Raw genomic sequence first — 27,304 nt, forward strand, 5'->3', positions numbered from 1 at the left:
CGTGGAGAACTTTGAGACAAAAATTATGCAATAGAATTGATTAAGAACCCTTTCTTTAATTATGTTCCAAATATCACATTAATATGTTGATAAATAAAAAAGTTACAGGTGTTTAATGAGACTAGTCTAAATTCATGATTATTTTAGAATTTAATTGAAACTCATGAGGGGTGTATTTTGGTCAGAAATATAGTAACGAAAGGGTTAAAGCAATGAGACTGGAAGGCTACATTATTACAGCTGATTTTCAGATTTTTTACTTTTAAAAAATGCATATTTTGCAAATGAGAAAAACTAGATCTGGAATTACTTCCTCTGAAAATACTGTGCCCATTTTCATTACTTCATTGAGTCAACTGCTTTTCGTGCATTAACTTGTGCACTGCTTGCAGAGTAATTATGGGTTCATTGCTTTTGCGAGTTGTATGCAGTCTAGCTCGGCAACCTTTATAAAACCACTAACAACACCAATATGTCTTGGTTTTTCTACTGTTGTTTCCATGCTTTTTGTATATATATAATTCTCTTCATCGCAAAGCTTTCATTTGTTCTTTTCGGATGTGATAAATGTGACAGCCATAGTCGAAAGAATCAGAGTTAATTCCTCGGAAGTGCCTGCAGCTCTGGTGTTGAGTGCGCGTTGTTTTCTTTTTCCTTGTTCTTCTTTTTATTCTTCAATGCAGTGTCCATGACTGTCAGCAGGTGACTGACAACCATCAGATTTCCTGTTTAAATACTTGCTGGTAGGCACCAGCCCCTATAGCTAGTTAACTGTCACATGACACAACTTAAGCTTCAACTGAGCAATAGAGGGGAAAGACATGTAATTTTGGCCCATGCTCTCTCTAGGCCTACCTTCCAACAGAGTTCTTTGAATTTCAGCTCCATCAGGCAAAGCTGTCAAACCTTTGAACAGTCGGGGAGGGGGGCACACACTAAACTAGATATGTTCCCTCCGCTAAATGCTGTTTAAGTGTCAGCCAGCCTCACCTGGTGATGCTATTTCTCAGTTGGCATGTTATGGCATTCAAACCATTTTGAGTCTTCTTGTTTCAGCCATATACAGAAGCTGACCTTTTTGACCGCCTTCTGTATCCTCCTTGTTATTTTTCTCAGCTCTGCGCTCGAAAATCCAGATCTTCTTTTAAATAGCATTGCCATTTTCCTTTCAATGAAGCCTCTTGCCTCCACTGCCAAGTGGTAATACTCAACAGCCCACCCCTGTTCCCTGCACTCTTCTATTAATCTCTCATATTCCTCTCCTTCCGTCACTCTGCATTAGCAATGTTCTCTTCCCATGGCACTGTCAACTCTATCAAAATTCCAAAGGATTAAGTCTGATCATTTTGTTGTTATTATGAGTGGGAATATTACTTGTCTTTCCAAATCCGCAGCCAGCTCCCAGTAACCTTTCCATCTTTCATCTGTCTTGTATACTTTTCTGGACCTAGTTTTATGTCCTTTTCCCTCCTTCTGGAAGAATATCCTTCCGCACTTTTCCACTTTCGTGTACTGTCCCCTATTGTACTCCTCGATCTTCTCCTTGAGTGCTGTGCTTATAACACCAAGGACTTGGTTTGTGATGCCATGTATATCTGTCCAGTGCCAGTCTGCAGTTTGACAGGACATGTCTCATTGTTGCTTTCTCTCTGCATTTACATTCATCAGCCGTTTGTATGCTCCACTGGACTAAGTTGGCTGGCGATGGCAAAACATCGAAAGTGGATTTGATCAGGAAGGATATTCTTGCTCGTTCCCAAGCCCAAAGTTCTTTCCATGTGATTTTGCGATTGACCACATATTCCTCCCATCTTAGGCACTGACCCTGTTGGCTACACTGCACCAAATGTATGTTTTGCCTTTCTTTTTCCTCTTCAAGACCATTCCGTCCCAAGTCATTATAAATGGTATTATTTTAACCATATATCCATTCATCTGTTTAATTTCTTTAGCAAGTCTATTGTATGTTTGTATTTTTGTCATTTCGACTTCGTCCAATTTTGATTATTATTGTTTCTTTTCTTTCGTGGTCAAATATTGCAATATCAGGATTATTGTTTTCTATATGGTTTGGTGTTATTACTGGGCTATCTACTAAAATCTTAACCTTTTCATTTGTCGTTACCTTTTCTGTTTGAACGTTTTCTGGGAGTTTTTTTGGTATGTTATATTGCTGTAGTAGGTTCGCAAAGATTATTTTGGTTACCTTATCATGTCTCTCTTTATATTTTCTGTGTGCTATTCTTCTACATTGCATTGCCATATATTCGATATTTCCATTGTATTTTACAATATCTGCATGTCTTTTTTCTTCCATAATAGTTGTTTCTGCCTTGTAAATACTGTATAATATTTTTATCTATCATTAAGTATTTGCTTTGTTTTATAAATTTCAATGAGTCTATTTTTGATACTGCTTCCTCATTCAGGTGTTTATAGTATTCACCGTGTATTTCTTTGTGTGATTGTTCCTTGATTATTTTTTCTCCCTCGTATTTTCTGTATTCATTGACATTATTCATATTATTTTTTATGCATTCTTTTTTTTATTTCTATAATACCGTAACTAATATATTGGTGAAATTTACCATGGTGGAATATACCGTGGTGAAATTTACCTATCATAAAATTTACCTGGTGGAATTTACCAGTCACCATTTCGACTGTAGATACAAGGTCAGAAATCAGGAGATTAGTTGATTACATTGACCCCCAGTACTTGACCAGCATTTTATTTTATCAACCACACCCAAAGGATAAAGACAAAGTTGATTTCAGCAGGATGTGCATTCAGTGCATAAAGAACCAAAATAAATACCGTACGGAATTATTAGTTTACTAGATCATTCACGAGAACTGCACATTGTAGTTTAGACTAAATGGCTGAGTATTCCAGAGACATTTGTACTCCTAATATCATTCAGACAAAATCAGTATGATACTGCATGTGACAGATGGGCTCCATAAAACTCAAAGTTCATTTTTCGAGTAATAATAATAATAATAGTAATTCTTTATATAGGCTACCAACCATAAGCACAAGGCCTAACATTTGTAAGGAAGGGAGCTAGTCAATTACATCAACCCCAGTACTTGACTGACACTTATTTTATCGAACACAAAACAATGAAATGTTAGGTCAACCTCAGCAGAATTTGAACTCAGAATGTAATGGGTTGGAAGAAATACAAAACATTTTGTTCAATGCTCTAACAGTTCTGCCAGTTAGCCACCTTAACAACAAAAATAATCTTTTCTTCTATAGGCACAAGGCCTGAAATGTTGGAGGAGGAGGCTAGTTGATTACATCGATCCCAGTGTTCAACTGGTACAATTTAGGTCCTAACGGTCAAATGATGAAGAACCAACCATCCATATATCCATCTATGTGAGTGTGTGTGCAGTGTGAGTATAGTGTGTGTAGTATGGTGCTTGCCATTTCCAAGCTCATATTTTCTGCCAGCAGTCACTTTCTCTCATTTATAGTTGGGACACTACACTCAACTCTTTACACATGCTACCACATAGAATTGGGTTCTTTACCTGATTACCAGTTTCTATTCCCAGTTGGAACTGATTCCGTTATATCATCAGTGGTTTTATGCAAATTATATAAAAGTTGGGAGGTGGAGTAGGGGATTGAGAATGAAGAAACAATGTGCAGAGGAGAGGGGGAGGCTGGAAGAAATGGATTGGAAGTAAGATAACATGAAACAGAACAGATGTCAATAAGACAAGAGGCAGAGGGGTGCAAACAGAGAGACGGTGTGGGAAATTGAACAAACCAGGGAAAGAGGGAGAAAGAAAAAGAGAGGTGCAAGAATAGTAGTGGAATGGGTTGAAGAAAAATCGAATAACAACGGTAGAAATGTGATGGGGGAAGGAATCAGAATGTTCAACTCTTGTTCATAAATTACAAGTCAGATCCTATTCTCGCAATTCCATGAGTACCATTTTACAGACATTTACCTGATTGTCAAGAAGTAATACTTGTATACTCAATACTGCAAATTAGATATTCTTCAGGCTTAGCTAATGATTACTTTACTCTTCTTTAATATAATTGAAACCCATATTAGAGTCTTAAGTGTCATATTTACCTGGATTACCAGCAAATTGAGTTCAAAAACCTAAGAGATACTCTTTCATTTGTTTCAGTCATTGGACCACAGCCATACTGTCTATAAGAGTTTAGTTAAACAAATCAACCCCAGTATTTTAAGTTTGGTTTTTATTGTAGTAGATGTTTGTTTTTGCCATGCCACTAAGTTACAGGGACATATACAAAACAATGCCAGTTATCAAGCATTGGAGGAGACAGATACAAACAGACATACACAAACATATTCATAGGTATAATATAGATTTTCTGGAGCCTTTAGTTCCAAAGCCTTAAAATTAATTGTATGCGTTTTTTAATTAAAAGGTACCAAAAACCAGATTCTTGATAAAAAATGGCTGATCTTTCTGAATCAGGGATGGTCACTTTGGTCAACAAACACTAAATTAAACAAATATTTAGCTTACTTGAACAATTAAATGAAATGAAATACCTATACATTAGTGTAAATCAGTGGCTCTCAACCATTTTTTTTTCTATGGACCCCTTTTATTCCTATTTTACTTGGATAGACACCCTTAGTCATTCAATGTTTTAAAATTCCTATTATATTTTTATAATTAGATATTATTAAGAATTGTGTGAAAAATTGCTTAAGTATTTTGTGTATTGTAGAAGTAGATCCAATTTATTGCACATAAATTTTAACAAAATTTTAATATGGACCCCCAAAAGCCATATGAACCCTGATTGAGAACCACCTGGGTAAATTATAAGAGATTCCAGACCATAAGTGACTGGAAAATCAGTGTTGTACCTCTATACACAGCTTCCACACAATTTCCATCTACAATTCACTCACTAAGTACTACTTGGCCTGAGTATTACTTGGTTCAAGGTGTGGGATAGAAAAACTGAACTTCAAAGCTAGTTTCTTATTTCTTTACTGCCCACAAGGGGCTACACACAGAGGAGACAAACAACGACAGACAAAGTGATTAAGTCGATTACATCAACCCCAGTGCGTAACTGGTACTTAATTTATCGACCCCGAAAGGATGAAAGGCAAAGTCGACCTCAGTAGAATTTGAACTCTGACCGTAAAAACAGACGAAATACCGGTAAGTATTTCACCTGGTGTGCTAACGTTTCTGCCAGCTCACCACCTTAAAGCTAGTTTCTATGAAGACATCATCTTTCCTAAATACAAAAGGCAAAGATGTCTACATCAATGTCCAAACAACCCAATACATTATAGTAGATATTACAAGATGACAATCAATTTAATGTGTTGTTTAGTTTATTGCAACTTACCTTCATTTAGAGATAGTAATGTTACTGCAGTAGAAAGCCGTCCACTGCCAAGACTAACCAGATGAGGTTTCTCTGAATGAACCTTGTATGCTGACCCAGCTTCAGTGACTTCCAGCTGGTCCTGTACAAAATGAAAATATATTAGATTAATAATGAAAACGGTTTTAGCAAACAACTACATACAGTTACATAACAAGCTTGTGGTGAAAATATAGTAATGTAACAGCTAAACACACACACACAGAGTTATATAGCCACCGTGCTGTTAAACATACAATTTTATAACCATAAATGCACAGAAGTCACTTGCTAACAAGTATAAACTGGTAGCTTGTACCATGATTTCACAAATTGTTTTAGGTGTCTATATAATCACAAGCAGACATCCTCTCAACTTATTTTTGACTCAGCAGAGCATCAAGGATGTGACAGCTGGAGGGAAAACAGGGCTCTACCAGCATTCAGCTGGTCCTCAATTAAAGCTGAAGCAATGTGAAACAATATGCTTTGCTCAAAGATATAGAGTACCACCTGATCCAGGAACTGAAACCATAACTTTATGAGTATAAGGTCAAACCCTTCACTAAGTATGAATGATGGAATAATAATAATGTTTAAAGCAACAAAACACAGGGATAAATGTTAGCAAGGGCATTCAGTTATAGCTCCTTATGATCTAAGTTCAACTATCATTGAGGTAAACTTGAAATCTTTCATCCTCCCTATCCTAGATATATCCACCTAACTATCTGTTTTTCATGCAGAAGCTAACGCAAGTATAGTCCAAGTTTGCACAAGAAATATCATTAAGTCCATTGTTCCATTTACCACAGAAGAAAATATATAAACAATAACACTGTTGCATTCTTCATACTAACACTACTGTCTCAGTCCATCTAGCCAAAAAAAAAAAAAAAAAAAAAAAAAAAAAAAAAAGTACCATGACATTTCAAATATCCACTGGACAAGTACTTTGGTATTTTGACCTACTGGCTACAAATCATCCAATTATTCACTCTGCTTCCAATGTCAGTTAATCAGTATTCATTGTTGGATAATTCTGCTTAGAAAAGACCACACCAATTAGCTGCTTCTATCATAGTTGCCTTTAGATTAAACAAAGTAGATTAACAACACTGTCATTGGGACAGGTAACAAGACAGATTCAATATATTCTGTGTTATCACTATCTGACAATGGTACATACTGAAAGCTACAAACGATGGTAGACACCAATAGCTACAACCTACTCATTATCTCAGAAAGCAGAATTTTACAGATGTTCAGCAGGTGTAACAAACTATGGTAGACGCCAACAGCTACAATCTACTCATTATCTCAGAAAGTAGAATTTTACAGATGTTCAGCAGGTGTACTGGAGACTTACAGGGATGAGAGTAAAATTAATGATTTTGTGGTTAATTAATGATTTCTAACATTGACACAAGCTAACAAGTTTAAGGGAAGAGGTTAAATTGATTATAAAGACCTTAATACTTGACTGGTATATTTTATTGACCCTAGACAGATAAATGAGATAACTGGCTCAAGAGAAATTTAAATTCAGAGTGCAGGGATCATTAAAAAAAAAACATTTTTTTTTTTAATGGTAAGAACTGACACTAGTAGCATGTGAACTCACAATCAACAGACAGTAAATACATTCCTGCAATAAATGCTATAAAAAAGATTCAGCTGCAAGAGTAGGTTATTTATTGTTATTCAAGTAAAATAATAAAATTATGAAGCGACAAAAATTTTTACAATGAACACATAATGTAAAGCTATCTCTTCTATAGGTTTCTGTTGACTTTTGACAGCTTTATAGAGACACTACTCTGTCATATATCACACAAGAGGACAAACTGATATAACAAAAGTAGCAGGGAACACACAGATACACAGCGAAGTACAGACACCATTGATGGGTGGACATAAAAACTGTGTCCACATAACTTACAGGTGTATACTTCACTCTCCTTGATAACATAGTTCATGCTACTTGAGGGTAGTATAAAACATCTACATATCATTAAGCATGTATGTACACATAAGTGTGTGAGCACATATATATATATATATATATATATATATATGAAGCAGTGTAATATGTATGTAAATACATGTGGCTGCATTTATGAGTAGGTGTGTGTTTGTGTATATAGTTGTGTCTCTACATACATGTGTGTATATTATGTATATGTTTGTAGTTATGCATGCACATACAGACAAGTGTATGTATACATAAATGTGTGTGTGCATAGCCATGTTTTATAAGCAGTATGTGTATGCAGTTGTATAAGTAGGTATTTGTGTGTGTACACTCAAACATAGCAACTATGACTGAAGCAGTCAAGAAATCCTCACTCACCCACCTCTTCCACTGTCAATACCCAAAGAAAAAAAGAATGCGAAAAGGAAGTAGCCCAGCTCCTACCCTGCAAGTTGTTAACAGTATTGGGCATTGTGTATGGTAGTAGAAGCAGTAAGGACCGAGACTGACATAGTTTAAATAGTAACCCCCAAAAAGTAGGACTATTTACATTTGAATGCAAACTGGTTGAAACAGAGACAAGAAAGGTGTATAATGGGTTGTAAAGGAAGTTTCTTAATGCTTATGGTATTAACCACTTTAATGTTTCAGTGGGGAGAGGGAGACAGCAGTAAGATTAGTAACATTAATTCTCTCTCTGTATATGTATGTGTGCACACAAAACACAAATATACATAGAATGGGTGAGAAGGTGCAACTGCAAGCAAGGAATAGACAAGCACTGCATTAGTTAGAGCTTGGAATGATCAAATTCTTAAATTCCAACTTCCTAATCAGAGTAAAGTAATCCAGCAGAACAAGAGTTGGCCATAAAGAACAGAAAGCTTGAATGAATAATGAAGAGGTAAGAGGGGGGAAAAAAACCCATAAAAGGAAAGAATTTGTTTATGAGATGTTATGTGTGTATAGAATTTTATATATGTGTATTTATATAAATATTTATATATACTTCATATTCAAAGCTCTGATGAAGCTATAAGGTGTTACCCAACCACCCAGCTATGAGTTCATTGCATCTTATAGCAGTAAAAACTGCAAGATAACGAAGTTCATAAGGTGTATGTGTGTGCGCACACCCTTGTCTTGACATCATGTAATGGTTGTGAATGAGCAGCACCATCATGCAGGCAAAGATGCTTGCATCTATTCTTTGTTTTATTAAACATGTCTGACTAAGAGGAAATGTTACTTTGCTTAGAAACAGATGAGCTAGTGACAGGAAGGGCATCTGGCCATAGAAAATTTGACTCAATGAATCCCATAAGACCCATGGAAGCATGGCAGAGTAGACATCAAAAAGATATGATGATGATGATGCCCACACATACATGCAAATAACCACTTGGTCTAATATAGTTTCAAAAAAGAAGAATAATACACTTAATGAAAAAATTGCTTGCTTTCATTATTAGAATAGACAAAATAACAGGTGGGGGATGGTGTTGAAATGTTTTTTTTTTTGTTTTTTGTTATGACTGAGGAGAGTAGAATACTCACAGACACCAAAAGAAAACATTAAAAAAAAAACATATTGAAGTGGGCAGTTAATTAATATGACATAGTTTATGAGGTGACATTGAACAATAAATGAATTTTGATGAAGAAAGGCAGGGAAGACAACCCTTGAAATTTAAATCAAAATAAATTATATTTCTCAGACTATATGGCACCACTAAATCAGAGGTGAGTCTGACCTTTGACTGCATGATGATAATGTGACTAAACTGTACCGCACCACACTCTACCACCACCACACTGAACTCCATTACAATAGACCCATTACCCTACCTCCCACTACACTGGTCCCATAGGAGTCTGACCTTTAGTAATATTGTAATAACTTTAGATATGGTTCAGTATTATTAAACTTGACTATATTTTAATTAGAATGATTTAATTCATACACATACTCACTGTAAAAGTGTTGCTCTGTTAAATATGTTAATAGACACATAACTAGTATTTCTACAGTAAAGGTTAGGAAGAAATTATAACCCTGCTGACTGACCATGTTATAGAATCTGAGAAATTCAAGGACAAACAATGACTTTAAGAATATTAATTCAAGTGAATAATTAAGAAAAGTTTGTCTGTCTTTTCTCTTTATTTCTAATTACACAATTTATTGGTTTCAATTAATAGTAAAGGAATGAATGAAAGACAGAATGAATGATAGGATAAAAGAGTGAAAGACGAAATAAAAGAATCAATAATAGATGGAATGAATGATGGACTTCATATAAATGACCAACACAATATCCCTAACCAACTAGCAAAGGCAGGGGGTCTCCAAGCTATTGCTTAACATACTAGAAAGTGCAACCATTTGTCCTTCAATTCACATCTTAAGACTATATTAAAAAGATAAAAAGGATACTTTAGATAGGGTAATCCTACATATAATATGTCTGGAGTGAGAGGGGGGTGGAGAGAGAGGGGGAGAGAGAGAGAAAGAGAGAGAGTCACTGCTTGAATGTTTTTGATGATATGTCTATAGGATTAGGGTTAAACAATGTTACAGTCATCACTAGTTTAACATCTTTTACCATATCCTTACTATCATCTTGATGGAACCTTCAGGTACCATCTCTCTATCTTACTATGATTTTGGTGAAACACCCTTAGTTATCCTCACCACATCTTACCATCAGCTGTCTGGCTCCCTCAGCTACCCTCCCAATATCATTCTATCATTTTCATGACTCCTTCAACAATTCTCACCCTGTCTTCATTTTGTTAAGTTCATCAGTTACATCTTATTAACAGATAAAAGATTGAGTGGTTGTTGTTTTTAGCCCCAGGTTAGCTCTGGTTGAGAGGACTTATGATCAAAAGAGATTTCAGCCATGACCATCCTGTCTCTTTGTGCATCTACAACTACACTGACAAAACTGTCCTCCCTTTTTTAAGATAGTCTAGTGTAATAAGAGGTAATTTGGCTGCTAGAATGACTTCACATAGTCTTTTGTACACAATCCTAAACAGCAACTAATTAGTAGAACTGACAGCTATTTCAAGCTGACACAGACATTAATGATTACACAAATAAAGCCTAAAGAACTAGTGTAAGTGGGGAAGATGTTGAACAACAAATGGATTAAGTTAGAAAACTGACATTTTGAGTTCATGTCCAGTGACTTCTTCATCTTCCTCCAGGATCCATAACAATATCGATAACAGCGAATCAAGTATGACTTCTATTCTTATAAAAAGATCTGGCTCAGGCTAAAAGCAATACTAATTCTCATAATTCTCCGATGATTGACAACGCACACACACACACACACACACAAACACTAGTTTGTAGATGTCCACATGTGTATGTATGTATGTAGATGTCCACATGTGTATGTAGTGTATGTGTATGTGTAGTGTATATAGTTGCCATGTCTATATGTGTTTATAGTAACTATGTGTAAAAGTATGACACTGCTTGTATGATGATGAAACTCTTACAAATACCACATGATGTCAAAATATGGAGACACACATGCTAACTGCCAGCAAACCATGGAACAACCTTTCTTATTCTTTACAGATGCAACAACAGCCTTCTAATTGATGATACACCCTTCCGTCCTGTGGATTCCAAGATGTTAGGGCTTCAGTCATAAATGTGGGCAGGATAAAAGATAGGTCTGGTGTGACTGGGGAAATGCTGGAGGGGAAACAAGTGAACGTTTGTTGCGTGCAACAGGTACGATGGAAAGTATACTCAACCAAACTTCTTATGGGCAAAAGACAAAGCTACAAATTCTTCTGAAGGAGTAACAATGATGGTAGTGACAGAGTAGGCATAGTGTTAGTTGAGAAATGAATGGAGAAAGTAATTGAGGTATAGTGAGAGTATGTGACAGGATTATCAAGATGCGGCTAGTTATAGACAACTCAACAGCAACAGTTATCTTGGCATATGTCCCACAAGCAGGACTAACAGAAGTACAGAAGGACTGTTTCTATGAGACTCTTCTGCAGATTACCTCAGCAACAACTGACAATGATTTCATTATCGTGGCTGACGATTTCAACGGTCATGTTGACCAACACATCAATGGCTTCCACTCATACAAGGAAGCAATGGATATAGTGAAAGAAATGAGGAAGGTCTACTGTTCCTGGAGTTCTGAGATGCAACTGATCTAACAATTTGCAACACACTTTAGAATCTGGTACACATGCAAGTCAGACAGATTATGTTCTTGCCAGCAAAAGGTACAGAACATCCGTTGTAAATGCCAAAACTCTTCCTGGAGAAGAATGTACTGCACAACATAAATTAATGGTTACTGACTTCATAGTTAAAGCTAGGAAGACACAGAGATAAATGACATGGAGAAGGAAGACATGAAAATTGAAAGATCCTGCAATTGGGAAGGTGGAAATTTAGATACCTGTAATGTAGATGAAAACTGGGAATTTCTATGAAATAACTTGTTCAACACCAATGAACAGACATGTGGCTGGATTAAAGTCCCAACCAAGCCAAAAGTAACATGGTTGTGGAATGATACAGTGGATAGGGCAATAAAGGCAAAGAAACAGGCATGGAAAACTTGGAAGGAAGGGGTTAGTAGGAAACATTACCAAGTGGCTTGAAGAGCAGTTAGGCAAGAGCTATATTCGGCTAATCATGAAGCAAAGAAGAAGAGATTTGGACATGTCTTGCAGCATGAGGATCAGAGGTGTGAAGTGTTTAGGATCACAAAGCAGTGTGAAAGAGAGAACCAAGATGTCATTGGTGAGAAGCATATTTAGAATGATGAAGGCATATTTGTCATTGATATGAAAGATAACAAAGTGGTGTAGAAGTGCTATTATGAGAATGCAAGGGATGAAGAGAGGTTACATTGAGCAGACCTTACAGAGAAACCAATTCAAGTTGATTGCCACATAGAAAATAAGGTGATCAAGGAAATGAAGAGTAGGACAGCTGCAGAGATGCTCAAAACATCTGGTGAGGTAAGCTACAGGATTACCACTCAGATAGTAAATAAGGTTATACATGGGGGAGTCATATCCATTGACTGGTGTAGCAGTATCATTGCAAACCACTGCAAAGGCAAAGGGAGAATACCTTTGAGAGAAGCAGTTATAGAGGAATTAAATGAATGGATCAAGTTATGAAGGTCACAGAGAATGTCATTGCACAATTGATTCATGGAAGGATAGATAAGATGAAGCTTGGTTTCATGCCTAGAAGAGATGCAATCTTCCCAGAGAGGCAACTACAGGAGAAAACTTGGTGATGAATAAACCATTGTTCCTAGCCTTTGTTAACCAAGAGAAGGCATTTGACAGGGTACCATATTCCATAATCTGGTGTTCACTAAGGAAACTAGGCTTCTGAGAACTGTGCAAGCTATGTACAAAGATGCAGTAAGTAAAGCAAGAGTCAACAATAACTTCAGTGAGGAATTTAGTGTGAGGATTGGAGTCCATCATGGCTCAGTTCTCGGTCTTCACTATTAATCATAGTCATACATGCCATCACTGAGGAGTTTAAGACTGGTCATCCATGGGAACTCCTATATACTGATGATCTAGTTCTCATTGGTGAACATATAGGAGAGTTAGAGAGGAAATTCCAGGCATGGAAGCTAAACCTAGAATTGAGAGTTCTTAAGGTGAACTTAGCAAAGAGGAAAGTTTTAGTAAGTAGGAAAGACAGGATCCTGGTACCCTCAGGGAAATAGCTTTGTTTGATATGCAGAAAAGGAGTAGGTATAAACTCCATATGCTGCACTCACTGTAAGCTATGGATAGAGAAGAGATGTAGCAGAATCATAGACAAACTAGCAAAAAACATAAGCTTCATATGTGACAGATGGACTGGAACAGTATGTTCCATGAACACACCAAAAATGAACCCCTTGAATAACTGAATGGCTCACTAGAAGTAGTTGAAAGTTTTTGTAACTGAGGAGATGTCATCAACAAAAAAAAATGATTGCCTTGAAAGAATAGCAGCCTGATTAAGAACAAGTTAGAAAAAGTTCAGAGAGCTGTGTGCATGAATGTGTTGAGAAAGACTTGGCATAAGAGAAATCAGATACAAGAAAGAAGACTGTGCTACTACAGATATGTGATGTGTAAGAATGAGGACAGATGTACTAAGAAGTGCTGATCACTAAATGCAGCTGGAGCCTGTGGACAAGGAAAACCCAGGAAGACATGGGATAAAGTGGTGAAGGCTGGCCTCAGGACATTGTGCTTTGCAGGAGAAATGACAAAAGACCTGGACATCTAACAATATAAAGTTCTCATGAAAATCTACCCATTGCAGTAAAACTGGTGTGTACATATGTGAGTGTGAGTGTGTGTGTGTGTGTGTGTGTGTGTGTGTGTGTGTGTGTGTAGGTGGGAGTGTGTGTGCATAATAAATACCCTCCTCACATCTCTACCCCCATACAATCTTGCAACCCCTCCCCAACTACTACATGATATGCACTTGAACACATCACCACTATCTCTTTGGGGATACCACTAATTCCTTTTCACTCATCCACCTAAAGGTGAGTTACCATGTAGCTCCTCTACAACATGAACCTGCTCTACCCCAACCTCTTCCCTCATACCTTAATCCCTATATAACATGAGGATACAGTGCCCCCATCTCCTTGAGTTTAAAGACTTGCAAGCTACAAAATGACCTTAATAGTGAAGTGGCATGAAAAGAAGCACCCAGTACAAACTGTCAAGTGGTGCTAGGCATTAAGAAGGGTATTCAGGTGTAGAAACTATGCCAAAGCAGACATTGGAACACAATACCATCCTTGGACTCACTGAATCCAGACAAACCATTCAAACCATGCCAGTATGGAATATGGATGTTAAATGATGATGATGATATGGTGGCCTTATTTCAGTTTCTGTCAACTAAATCCACTCACAAGGCTTTGGTCAGTTTAGAACTATAGTAGAAGATACTTGCCCAAGGTGTGATGTAGTGGGACTGAACTCCTTAATCACACAGCTATGCTGTGCCTATTAAGTATATAGATGCAGGCATGGCTACATATCTAACCCTAAAGAATGGCCACAAAAAATTGAAACTAAATTTTAAATGTATCGCAAGGTCACTGGACATGAAATGGAAGTGCACAGATGTGGGGAACATTCAGTTTTAAGAATCTTAAGAATAGATAAAATTTAGTTGGATATTGATTCAGCTTTTATTCTGGGTTCATCTGGATTCCATTGAGTTTATGCTGAATTGTGAGTTGAGAGGGGAGACAGAGATACAGAGAATGAAAGGGATAGAGGGAGGGAGAAAGCATATAAATGGGCAACATGAAAAAATGGAAAGAAACAATCGCTAATAATGAAAGAGTAAAGAAAGACAAAAAAAAAATTATCAAATAGCTGGGACAGTCTATAAAGTAAAGTTGACATTCTTTAAAAATAAAAAAAAAATGGATTGAAATTCCTTAAAAGTCACAAAATAAATATAATAGAGCAAAAGAAATTGTAATTAACAGAAGACTGTCAAGTTTTTAGATTTTAAGACTGAAGAGAAATTTGGAAATAGAAACAAAAGAAATAAGCAAAAAGATTTAAAAGGAAAAAAGAAATAAAATGTTTTCAGAGAAAATTGAAAGTATGTTTTTACCAAGTTTGGATTTATTTAGATAATATATATAAATGGGTTAAAACAGCAAAGTGTAGCTGAAGGGGTTGGAATAAAACATAGGCAGAAATAATATGAGTTTTAGCCAGTAAGATAGGTTTAATGTTAACAGACATCAAAGAAATTAATTAATAACACATTTACAATGTTTTGTGCTACATTGATAGAAATTTTGGTTTATCAGAATAGTAAAAAAGTTAGCAGTAAAGATAAATCTGACAGACATAATTGGTTACGCCATGTTTTAGGGTGTTTCAGAATCCAGATAAAACTCATGGTTATCAAAAGTACTTGAGGGCTAGCACTTGGAGAACTATTGGTTGATGTAGAGGAGCTATATGGTATCTCACCCTTGGATAATAAAAGAAGAGATACACAATGCCTGATAATAAAAAAAAAAGAAAAACTGATTGGTCATGGCCAGAATGTTTTTGACCATAAACCTGTCTGATCAGGGATGGTTTAGTGCTAAACAACAACAAAAGGTAATTGGAAACTAAAATGAAGAAACCAAAGAGAGATAGAAAGAATGGTTATCATCATTAATAAAATAATGTAGTACCAAAATTAATGACATCTAATCCCCAGAACATTCGTTTTCAAAGAGCCTTATCTCTTATGGTACTGCTTCAGCATGTAAGGAGGATAATTCTATATTACCGAAGATTATTTCAGAAGATATTTGGAGGATTAGAAAAATCTACAATAAATAATGCTTTCAAGAAGAATGATAAAATGATGTAGAATTCTGTAATGACTAAATCAAAGTTCTAAAAATAAATTATAAATTTGTCAGAGATGAAAGAAGTTATGAAAATGATAAAATTTAATCTGTAATTTCTACTTTCTATCTCTCTGGTGGCCACTGAAAATAATTATGAATGATTAATAATCACTTGAAATTACAGTCATCTGGTACTAACATCTGCCAGACTCTTTCTTTGCATATTTTCAGCAAGATTATTTTTTATAAACTTCATTACCTAATTCTTTATCTTCCCATTAGGTGTCATTAGTTGTGAGAGACAAACTAAAGAATTAAAGAGGACATATTAACTACTACATAACCCATCACTGATGTTTCAATTATCCTTGTTACACAACGAATGAGATTGAAATCAGCAGTTTCCAACTTTGTTTTACTCATGGCACCTTCTCCTCTTCTTTACCTCAGTGGTCCCACTTCATAAATGTTTATTAAATGAAAAAATATTTTCCCATTCGTCAAGTTTATTAGTTGCAGCTGTGTCATCTAAAAACAAACATGTCCATTTTTTTAGCAGAGGAAACTGTGTTTAACAAACAAAACTCTATAAAGACATAAATGTGTGTGTAGGAGTCATATTGCAGTAAGGTCTGACATACATTAACTTTAATAATGTGGAATTTATTAACAAGAAAATATTATTAGAAATCCTAAAATATATAAACTCAAAGAAGTATGAGGAAAATGGATGTTAAATGATGGTGGTGATGCTGATGACAGTGGTAGTGTGGTGGTGAAACTGATGATGATGACATTGGGGGCATGATTATAGTGGTGGTAATAGTGGTGGCTAGGATGATGATAATGATGAAGGCCATCTGTACTGTGGTACACCAAGCTACATCTCATTGCACAACAATGTATTGTCGCACATTGCATTGAGGTGCCATGCAATGTAATGAAGAGTGCAACAAAAATAATCTAATTTTATTTAAATAATAATGCAGAGGTTCTAATTGTAACTATTATTTCTAACTATCACAGACACTACAACTCTTAAATTAATTATACCTTTCTAGATTACATCTTAATGAAACTATTTTACTTCAGTCTTTAAATAGAAACTGTAGAAGAAATCCCAGCAGAAGTCTCAAAGTCAAACCATGCCAAATCTAGGCAGCAACACTTTCATCATTTTATAAACTGAATCAAGTTTAATAAATCTTTACTGCAAAACTGTTCTACACCATCTGATTCAATCTTGTCTGTTTTGGTCACATTTTTTTTTTGTTTGACACACTGAAACCAACAGACCAATTATCATGCATCTGCCTATTCTGGAGTAGTAGACATGTAGATTTCTAAGTATTTGGGTGGCCAGAAAACAGCATAGTAGTAATATACTCAGACCCCTATCAAAGTACTCTGTGCAACCAATGGTACAATACTCTGACTACAGTACTGTATGTACTCTACAGAACCAAATCTCACATCATACAGTGTGTAATATAGTAACAGATCAAACTAAAACATGTTATATCACAAATACTGGACTGAGATGCTGCTTCTAAACCTTTAACTACTTCTATTGTTGAGGTCTGCTGGCAAAGATGAAGACCACATAAATCAAAACAGATATTTCTTTTCTTTCCATTAATATTGACTAATTCAACAAAAGAAAATAATCCAAAGTTTCATTGTATTGTAGAGATGAGTCAAGAGAAATTATGTAAAGTGCAAAGTGTAAAAGAGAATATTCCTGCCATCCTGAAGTATGAATTGAGAGTCTCACATTGAGTATTCTCAAATATCTTGAAGAGAGTTCATTTGTTCTTCCATGCCTGTATTGTTTAGGCATATATTATTGAGACATTGTCAAAATTATGATGATAAGAAAACACACTATTTTGCTAATAATGTTGCTCTAATTGTTATACCACAATTCTAAATATGGACATAGGAATGCCAAAGGAATGGTACTTCTATGGATATTGGCAGAACTGTTAGAGAGCTTGGATCAAATACAGTTGTTTGTTTATGTTCTGAGTTCAAATCACACCAAGGTCAACTCTACCTTTCATCTTTCCAGAGTGGATTAAATAAAATACCAGTCATGTACTGGGGTACATATAACCAACAATATTACCCCACCACTACTTAAATGTGGTCCTGTGGCACTATTAGAAATTAATAATTAAACTATTTTAATAATAAATGAGTGAACATTTCTAGTGAAATTATTTAAATAAATTTTTAAATAAATAAAAACACTTTTTCATACAACATGAGAATCAGTAATTTATCTTATTCAAGTAAATTAACAAGCTTTTATAATGATGTAGTCATCAATGGTTAATTGATATTATTGGTTTACAAAAAGCAAATAGGATTTGTGACACTGAAACCTTTATTTAAATCATTAGGGACAAGAATTTGGTAGATTCTACTACATCAAAGTATTAAAGTATTGTTTTATTTCTTTCAGTCATTTGATTGAAACCATGTTGGGGTACCGTCTTCAGTCAAGTATTTCAACTATAATACCTTACCAGGAGATCATTTCATCAATCTTGGATGGTGGAACAGCTAAGTTGAGCTTGATGTAAATGGATGTAACTAGAACATAATCAAATATATATATTTTTGTTTGATGCATTAAAGCCAACAGACCAGTTATCATGCATCTACCTATTCATGAGTAAGTAGACATGTAGGTTGTTGCTAAATATTTGGTTGATTATCTCCATAACACAGATCTACTTAAATAGCACTGACCCAACATTTTATCAGATCAACAACACTAATATCATAAGATCTAAAATAGCCCAAAATTGATGTTAAAATGTATGATAATTAATCATTTCTTATACTGGCACAGGGCCATGCATCTTCATGAAGTGGTAATACAATCTATTGACTTAAACTCCTATAAACATAGGTTCTACAGGGTCCATTAGCCCTAAATGAATTACAAACAAGGTTGATGTTACTGAAATTTGAATTCAAAGGGAGATAAAACTAAATACTACACAGCATCTAATCCAGCCAGCCTACTGCAATAATTACAGCAGACAACTACCTGATTAATATTATAGAATTATAATAAATCATAATAAGTACAAATACAACCGGTCCTATATGCATTCTGTTTAATCACCTCACAATACTATATAACACAACCCATCCCACACAACACATCAAAATAATCACCATTCAGTATTATAATACAACAATCACCACCCAATACTATAACACAACACACATCATCAATATAATCACCATCCAGTACTATTATTCATGTTCTACACAATCACATCCTAATGCTACAGAAACTTTAATAAATAAAACCAAAAAAATGCTATTTTGTTGCTATTTCTTGTTGAGCATCTTCCTAACACCTAGAGCAAAGAAACTCAGCAGAATCATTAGCATGCTGGGCAAAATGCTTAGTGGCATTTCATCTGTCCTTACTTTCTGAGTTCAAATTCCACTGAGGTCAACTTTGCCTTTCATCCTTTTGGGGTCAATAAAGTAAGTACCAGTGACACATTGGGAGTCAATGTAACTGACTATCCCACTACCCCAGAGATTCAGGTCTTGTGCCCATAGTAGAAAAGATTATAATTATTACCATTACTATTATTATCAACAAGGTGATGAGCTGGCAGAATTGTTAGCACACAAGGCAAAATGCTTAGTGGCATTTCATCTGTCATTATGTCCCGAGTTCAACTTTGCCTTTCATCCTTTTGAGGTCAATGAAATGAGTACCAGTTGAACACTGGTATTAATGTAATCAACTTATCCCCTTCCTGAAATTGCTGGCCATGTACCAAAATTTGAAACCATTATTATTATTATCATCATCATCATCATCATCATCATCATTATGGTTGCAAGCTGGCAGAATCCTTAGCACACCGGGCAAAATGCTTAGTGGCATTTAGTTTATCTTCACATTCAAAGTTCAAATTCTGCCAGGGTTGGCTCTGCTTTTCATCCATTCAAGGTTGATGAAAGAAGTAGTAGTTTAACACTGGGGTCGATGTAATTGACTTACCCCCAACTCCCACGAAATTGCTGGCCTTGAGCCAAAATTTGAAACCATAATTATTATTATAATAAAAAGGCAGCAAGCTGGCAGAATCGTTAGCATGCTGGGTGAAATGCTTAGTAGTATTTCGTCCGGCACTATGTTCTGAGTTCAAATTCTGCCAAGGTTGACTTTGCCTTTCATCCTTTCAGGGTCAATAAATTAAGTACCAGTTGAACACTGGGATCGATGTAATCAACACATCCCCTCCCGCAAAACAGCTGCCATTGTGGCAAAATTTGAAACCGTTATTATTATTATTTCCATTCTTTGAAGGATTGGTGGTGAGCATACACAATTATGTTCCAAGAAAGACTCCAGATATAAACATAGATCAACTGAATAGCAAATTCAAGAGACTTTCAACCCAGAGAATATGGACAACATTTAGTAGCCATGATGAAAAAGATTGTATGGTGGACAAGATTAAAAAGCCTGTAAACAATTCTCTCTTCCACTGAACCCTATCTACTATTTCAAGTTTTATTTGGAAACAAAGGTGAAGGTAGGAAGAAAGGTGCTGCCCTTAGGTGAGTTTGATAGATGGTTGTAATGAGAATGACCTGCATGAATAGCTATACTTTCTAAGACAATTCTTTTTTAAATCTGCCAGTCTATAAATGTGTGAAGAGCTGTATGAGGAACAATGCATCTAATTAACTCCAGTAGCTAACATCACAGAAGACACTGTGTCAATAAAGTGTTTCTATATGACTACTGAACCTGCTAGAAATAGCAACAATATCCTCCTTACATCACACTTTACTGTATCAAATAAAAGATATATTGGGCAATGTAGTCTTTGGTGTACTAAAACACAGGACAGACATGGCTGGAATGTTTTGGATCATGAATCATTCTATCAAGACTAACCTGGGGCTAAACATCCACCATGCTATCTTTTATAAAGACAGACACATAACTGATCATGTACAAAAAAATTACAATTTTTAAATCTCACAACGAGGGATCATGTTCAACTCTCAAACTGAAAGTGTATGAACTATAACAAACATACACAGGTTTACCAAAGAATATTGGTAAATACACAAACACTTTGCTAAATAATTTGTTATGGCCATGTCAGAAGCTGATCTCAGTACCAAACATTCATCAGACATACAATGCACCTGCTGTTACTACTTATGGTAGTAAACTACACCTCCTCGTGGTACATGTTTGCTGGAAGATGGCTTGGAGCATAAAGGCAAACAAGAAGATACAGTATAGTTGTAGTGATGAAATATGAACAACCACCTTTTACATAATAAACTATTAGTCTAATTTGTTGACCAGCTGCATGTGGTGCTTCTCTATATAACATCATCCTGATAAGTTGATTAATAATGAACAGCAACAAAAGGATTTTAATAAAGTCCATGTGAAGTAAAATCAACAATTACATTCATAATTTAGAAACATGTCTAAAATAACATCTACAAACTATAAATATAATAGTCTAGACTGAACATTAAAGTGGATTTTATCTAAATAAGATTATTAAAATCTGATGGTGCTGGTGAATAAATGGCAAAAGCATAGAGTAAGAACTCATTAGTCATGCTGGGAACAAGACAATCCCTCTAGTGCTGGTACCACAGTAAAACACATTGAGTACACTACTATACGAAACAGATGGTGTATGAATGAAGAGAACACAGAGGACTCTTTAGTCTGGTCATGATGAAACATACCGAGTACATGCTGTGAAGTGGTTGACAATAAGAAGAGCATTCAACCTCAGAAAATGTAACAGAAATGAGTCATACAAGTGAGATGTGGTTTCTAACTCTTCTTATGGGACAGAAACTTGGAATAAAAACTAAGTTAGACTGCAACAACCTGTTCAATCCATGTGGAAGAGGAACTATAGCTCAGTGGTTAATCCATAAGTAGTTTATTTCAGATCTCAAGAAATATATTGTCTGTTGTACTTTAATAGAAAATCATTATCATCTTCATCACCTTGATATTTATTTTACATTTTTTTTATTGCCTAAAGTCACTTATAAAGTCTGCTTTTTTTATGTTTTTACTAGCAAGGTCTGTGGAGGAAGGGGCAGTGACAGTGGCCTTTACAGACCCTCTTCAAATGATGTAACTGATGTCTTTAATGTTGTAAGGCAATGGCATTCTGGTGAGGAGAGATAGGGCTTGGGTAGGTAACATAAAATGGATGAAGGAAGGTGGAAAGACAAGTGGGCCAAGGACACGTGAGTGAAGGTAGTGTGTGACTAACCATATAGGTGAAGCAGAGGCCATTACTGTAGTGACAGAAAAGAGAGAAGACAATATATATGTGGGCCAGAGGCTGGAATGTGTTGGTGTGTGACTTTATACCAATGAATGCAACATGTGCAATAGAAGGGAAAAGAAATTTATTACTGTTGTTTATACCCAAAGCTATGCCCATTTTTTCTAGTAGGTCTATGATCAAAGGAATTTCAACAGTAACCACCTCTTATTTGTTATCCACACACCCTGCATCTACATTATCCAAAATGTCTTTCCTTCTTTTTCTTTTTAGCTATCTTTTATGGGAGATCTGGTTGCTATTTCTGGCAGGCAAGTGACTACATAAAACTCCTCTATGGCTTGTTGCTTTTATTTGGTGGGGCTGTTTAGCCCCCGGTCCTTTGATCTAGCAGACCTATGATGTCTTCAGCTCTGCTTGAGCTTCTTCAACTGTAACCATTCCATCTTTTTTTGAAACATAGTAACTAACTACATTATCCAATATAACATTCCAATGTATCATTATCCAATGTAACATGGATGGGTACAATTTGAGGGATATTTAGCTGCTGTTTCTAACAGGTTGAACAACCGCACAGAAGATTCTTCTCTTTTTTCACTAAATATTAATTAATTTCACAACAATGTTCTAAAACTATAATTTCAATGAATAAATGAACTAATAGTGGATCTGCAGATGGATGAATCAACAGGGTCCAAGTGGAAGGGTTAGGGGTTCATATCCTGATATTGGCATCATAGTGACATCATGACAAAGACCAAAAGAATGATATTGACCACATCTCTATACCTTGACAGTAAACAGTCGGTGATTCTCACATGTAATAATGGAAGGCTTGAGGTTTGAATTTTGATAGCTACACAAAATATATCCTAACATTTAATATAATACTATATATTGATGTGAAATTCAATAAATATAAATACTGACATATATGGGAATTGTGGAAAATAAAATCTAAAATAGAATTAGTTCTTGATAGCTAGACAACGTAGAAGATAGACAAATGTCTTCTGTTATAGCTCTAGATTGACCAAAGCCTTGTAAGTGAATTTGGTAGAGATAAAAGGAGCCTGTCTATGTGTCATCATCATTTAACATCCATGTTCCATGCTGGCACAGGCTAGACAGTTTGACAGGATCCAATGGACCCGAGGACTGTATTGTGCACATGTCTGCAGATGTCCCTCCTAATATCAACCACTTTATAGCGTGTATGTGTGTGTGTGAGAGAGAGAGAGACAGACACACACACACACACACACACATGTATAAATATATCCTCTGGGCCACTTCTATTACATTCACTTTTCTGTAACTTGAAAGTATGCTCTGACACCTCTTCACCACTATCTTCTCTCCTTTTCCAGATGAAGTAGCCATGTATCACTTCTACTGCAACACACCTGTTTCTGACCTTCTGTCATATTTTAACCAATCATCAGCTGGTGTAAAGTCACCTCCCTCAATAACATCCACTAACTCAATTGAGGAGTCTTGTCATGCAAGTTACTTAGTGATTTTATTAGAGCCTGTGTCACAAAATGCAGCCAGTACACTCTGTGAAATGGTTGGTGTTAGGAAGGGTATCCAGCTAAAGAAATTGTATCAAAGCAGATATTTGAGCTTGATGCAGTCCTCTGGTTCACCAGCTCCTGTCAAACTGTCCAACCAATGCCAGATATTAATCAATGATAATGAGGATATTTATAGGTATGTGTGTGTTGTTGTCTCCTTGTCTTCACATCACATAATGGTTAAAAGTGAGACTCACTATCATACAAGCAGCGTTCTTTGTTTCCAATCCACCATGAAAACAATTCTAGGAGGAAATATTAATTTGCTTGGAAACAAGGGTTGATTGGCAACATGAAGGGTGTCCAGTCATTAGAAATCTGCCTCAACAAATTGTCCAACTCATGTGAACATAAAAAAGTGGACATTAAGATGATGATAACTACATAATAAAAATATAATTGTCAAATTAGTTGACAGGTAACTTAGGGGAGGTAACTGAGGCCTTGGAAAACCAAGAGAGAAGTAAATCTGTAGCAGATTTAACAAAAGGTAGCAGGTGTTTCAGCTACTCAGAAATCTTTTTCAGTTTGTGTGGGTGGAAATGTGTTAGACAATATTTTTGCATAAATTGGGGAAATTAAGTTTTTAAATTAATTTGTTTTTCATGTGAAAAATCAAGTAGAGGATATTTTTGTTTTGTGAACTCAATATTTCAGGGTTAAATAAATGAAATCTAATAAAGCAACACTAAACAGTTGTCATGTGAAATGAAATAGGTTATACTTAAAACCTTTCATTTATTTACTTTATGAAAAGTAAAGAGCTGACAGTGTTGGATGATGAACTGGTGTTGATAACAACTTCCCATCAGCTGTTTCACATTAGAGTTTTAATGGCTCATTACTTCAATTCTTAACGAGGGGAAATAAGACAGATGTTACAAGTAATTAATTGACATTTGTTCATCATTGAAAAAAGATTCACATAGAATTTTTTATTATTTTATTTTAGACAACATGAAACAAAAATAAAAACAAAGAACCAACTCCAGCAAAGGCGGTTGATTTCATAAAAAAGAAAAACCCAGCTAAGTCAAAATCATCTTCAAATTACATCCTATTGTCTTGAAAAGGGAAGCGCATACTGGGTAATATAGTTGTAATGTTTGGGAAAAAGACAACATGGTCATAGTTTGATAATTTTTGACCATTGATCAGCTCAGTCAGACCTGATTTGGAGATAATCAACAAGTCTTCTACAACTGAGGCATCATCCTGATTCTTTCATACTCAACAATTATCTGTCTCTATAAGTGTGAAGTCTGATCAACAGTCATATTTTTGTTATTATATCTCTGCAATAAATAGTTGGCTGTGCTCCATTTTAACCAATACACAAAATGACAACCAGCTCCTAATTGATTCTTGGTCTACCAACTTCTCAAACTCCTTAAAAGTGAACTATTTTTTAATGTCCATGTAACAATAATGTATCGTTAAAGGCTGTACAAAAGCCTGAACAACTGTCAATCACCAGTTCAATAATTTTCTCAGTTCCCTCCTTTTCCATTCTCCTCTAACTCTAACGGAAATGTTACTTCTCTTATTTTTGATTTCTAAAATGCACCCAAGTCCTTACATTTTAGGAGGAAAGGAATAATAAATTACATTGAATCAGACCTCTATAAATTTTAAAGAAGAATGAAAAGCAAAGCTGATGTTGACAGGATTTGAACTCAGAATATTTGGAGCAGATTCTCTATCTTCTCAATGGCTTTTTACCAATAGCAATTACTCAACTGTGATTGAATCAATGAAAAAAAACTTTACGTAGTTGTTGAAATTGCTAGAAATAGCAGTCAAATTCACTGAAATCATACCTTAATTCCTTGACAAGAGAGGAATACATGAAACAAAATATTCCTAGATACAGAAAAATTATGAGACGGTCAAGGCTGGAATGCCTTTATAGCCCTGACTCAATCAGAGATAATTAGAGCCAAACAACATTTCATCGCTGAGGGAAATGATTTCTATTTTTCAGCTCATTTAAATGCAATAACTACACACCCTACTACTAATAGGTACCATCATCATCACCACCATTTTAAAGTGTACTTTTCCATGCTTACAGAAGATTTCATTGAGGCAGAATTTTCTATGACCAGATGCCTTTCTTGTTAGCAACCCTCCTGATTTTAAACAAGACAACAAATCTCCCAGACTATCAAACAATGAACAACCTTGACATGTTTTTCTAGAGATCTGCAAACACACACAACCACCTTTTCAATCAGTATACACATCAAGACAATGAGAATATGCACTCAGTCACTTACGTACACATACACACCTATGCACAGACAGACATATTTTGAAAACATTCCTAATAAAATGACATGTCAAATAAAACTCTTTTTTTACTATATCATCATCATCATCATTAAACATCCACTTTTCCATGCTTGCATGGGTCAGACAGAGTTTTTGAGGCAGATTTTCTAAGACCAGATGTCCTTTCTATGGTCAACCCTCACCTGTTTACAAGTAAACAAATTTTCCTGAAGTTAGCTGTGTTTTACAGGGAAAACTTGAAACAAACAACCTTGCTTGTATGATGATGCTCATATACACCTATCACGTAATTCCAAGAGAAGGGTACACACACAAACAACACATACATATACATATATATGATGGGCTTCTTTCAATTTCCATCAACCAAATTCACTCACTAGTCTTTAGTTAACCTGAGGCTATAGTAGAAGGCACTTGCCCGAGATACCATACAGTGAGACTGAACCCAACACCACATGGTTAGGAAGCAAGCAACTTAATCACACAGCCACACCCATATCTATATGTAATTATAATAATTATTATCAAAAATGATTTGGTTGTGAACATTTGGGAGTGTAATTCAAATGGCCATAGAAAAAATAAAGTTTCTGAAATATCAATGATATTTTCTATAACACTGTGTAACAAGATTAAAATTTTTTTTATTTTTGGTCAGTCCTATTTGCTTCTATCTACAAATCAAAGGAAATGACTACTATTCCTTTCAAACTTTGCCTCCGTGACCCTTTAAACTTTGCTTATGTAACCAAACAGATTCAGTGCTAAGTTGCTGAAGCAGAAATATCATTACAGCAAATATTCTGCTCAATATTTGTTTGTCAGTTGCTTGATCATAATCACTTGAGCATGTCCCTTAGTGGCTGACAATATGTGTAATTCTGATCATGAGCAGGAGTAGTAGGGAGCATCATAGCTGTGTGTTGAAAGGGATTCTTTAGAGTTTGAATAAATGTAACAAACACAAAGTCTGAAGAAAATATTAGCCATTTTTCATACTTTCTAGGAGTAAGCAAATAGGAAATAACAGTTGCTACCCAAGGACAAAAATTGAGTTGCACAGTGTTATCTGTCTTTTCTAATAGGTTTTGCTCTCAGCATTAAAGTCATTACAGTCAATTATAAACTTTATGCAATATCATACCTGTTATTGCTATTGCACTGAAGTAATGAAAAACTGGAGCTAACATTATGTAAAAATTTGAGCTCAAAAATCTACAGGTATTTCATTTTGTGCCTTAGTATAAAAAAGTGTGTGTGTGTGTGTGTGTGTGTGAGAGAGAGGGGGGGGGAGGGAGAGGTAGAGAGAGAGAGAGAGA

At 35.5% G+C, this 27,304-nt stretch overlaps 1 protein-coding gene across 5 annotated transcripts in view; it reads right to left on the minus strand.

Moving 5' to 3' along the window:
• LOC106869304 (pleckstrin homology-like domain family B member 1) overlaps nucleotides 1-27,304 on the minus strand; it is a 462,567-nt gene that overhangs the window by 262,719 nt on the left and 172,544 nt on the right. For 4 of the 5 annotated variants that reach the window (XM_052967731.1, XM_052967733.1, XM_052967734.1 and 1 more), the window contains exon 4: nucleotides 5,375-5,495. In XM_052967731.1, the coding sequence (XP_052823691.1) occupies nucleotides 5,375-5,495 (121 nt within the window). Of the gene's footprint in view, nucleotides 1-5,374; nucleotides 5,496-6,314; nucleotides 6,334-27,304 lie in introns of those variants that run through there. The other variant, XM_052967732.1, reaches the window with a different exon arrangement.

Source organism: Octopus bimaculoides, chromosome 5 (assembly GCF_001194135.2).
Source record: "Octopus bimaculoides isolate UCB-OBI-ISO-001 chromosome 5, ASM119413v2, whole genome shotgun sequence".
NCBI lineage: Eukaryota > Metazoa > Mollusca > Cephalopoda > Octopoda > Octopodidae > Octopus > Octopus bimaculoides.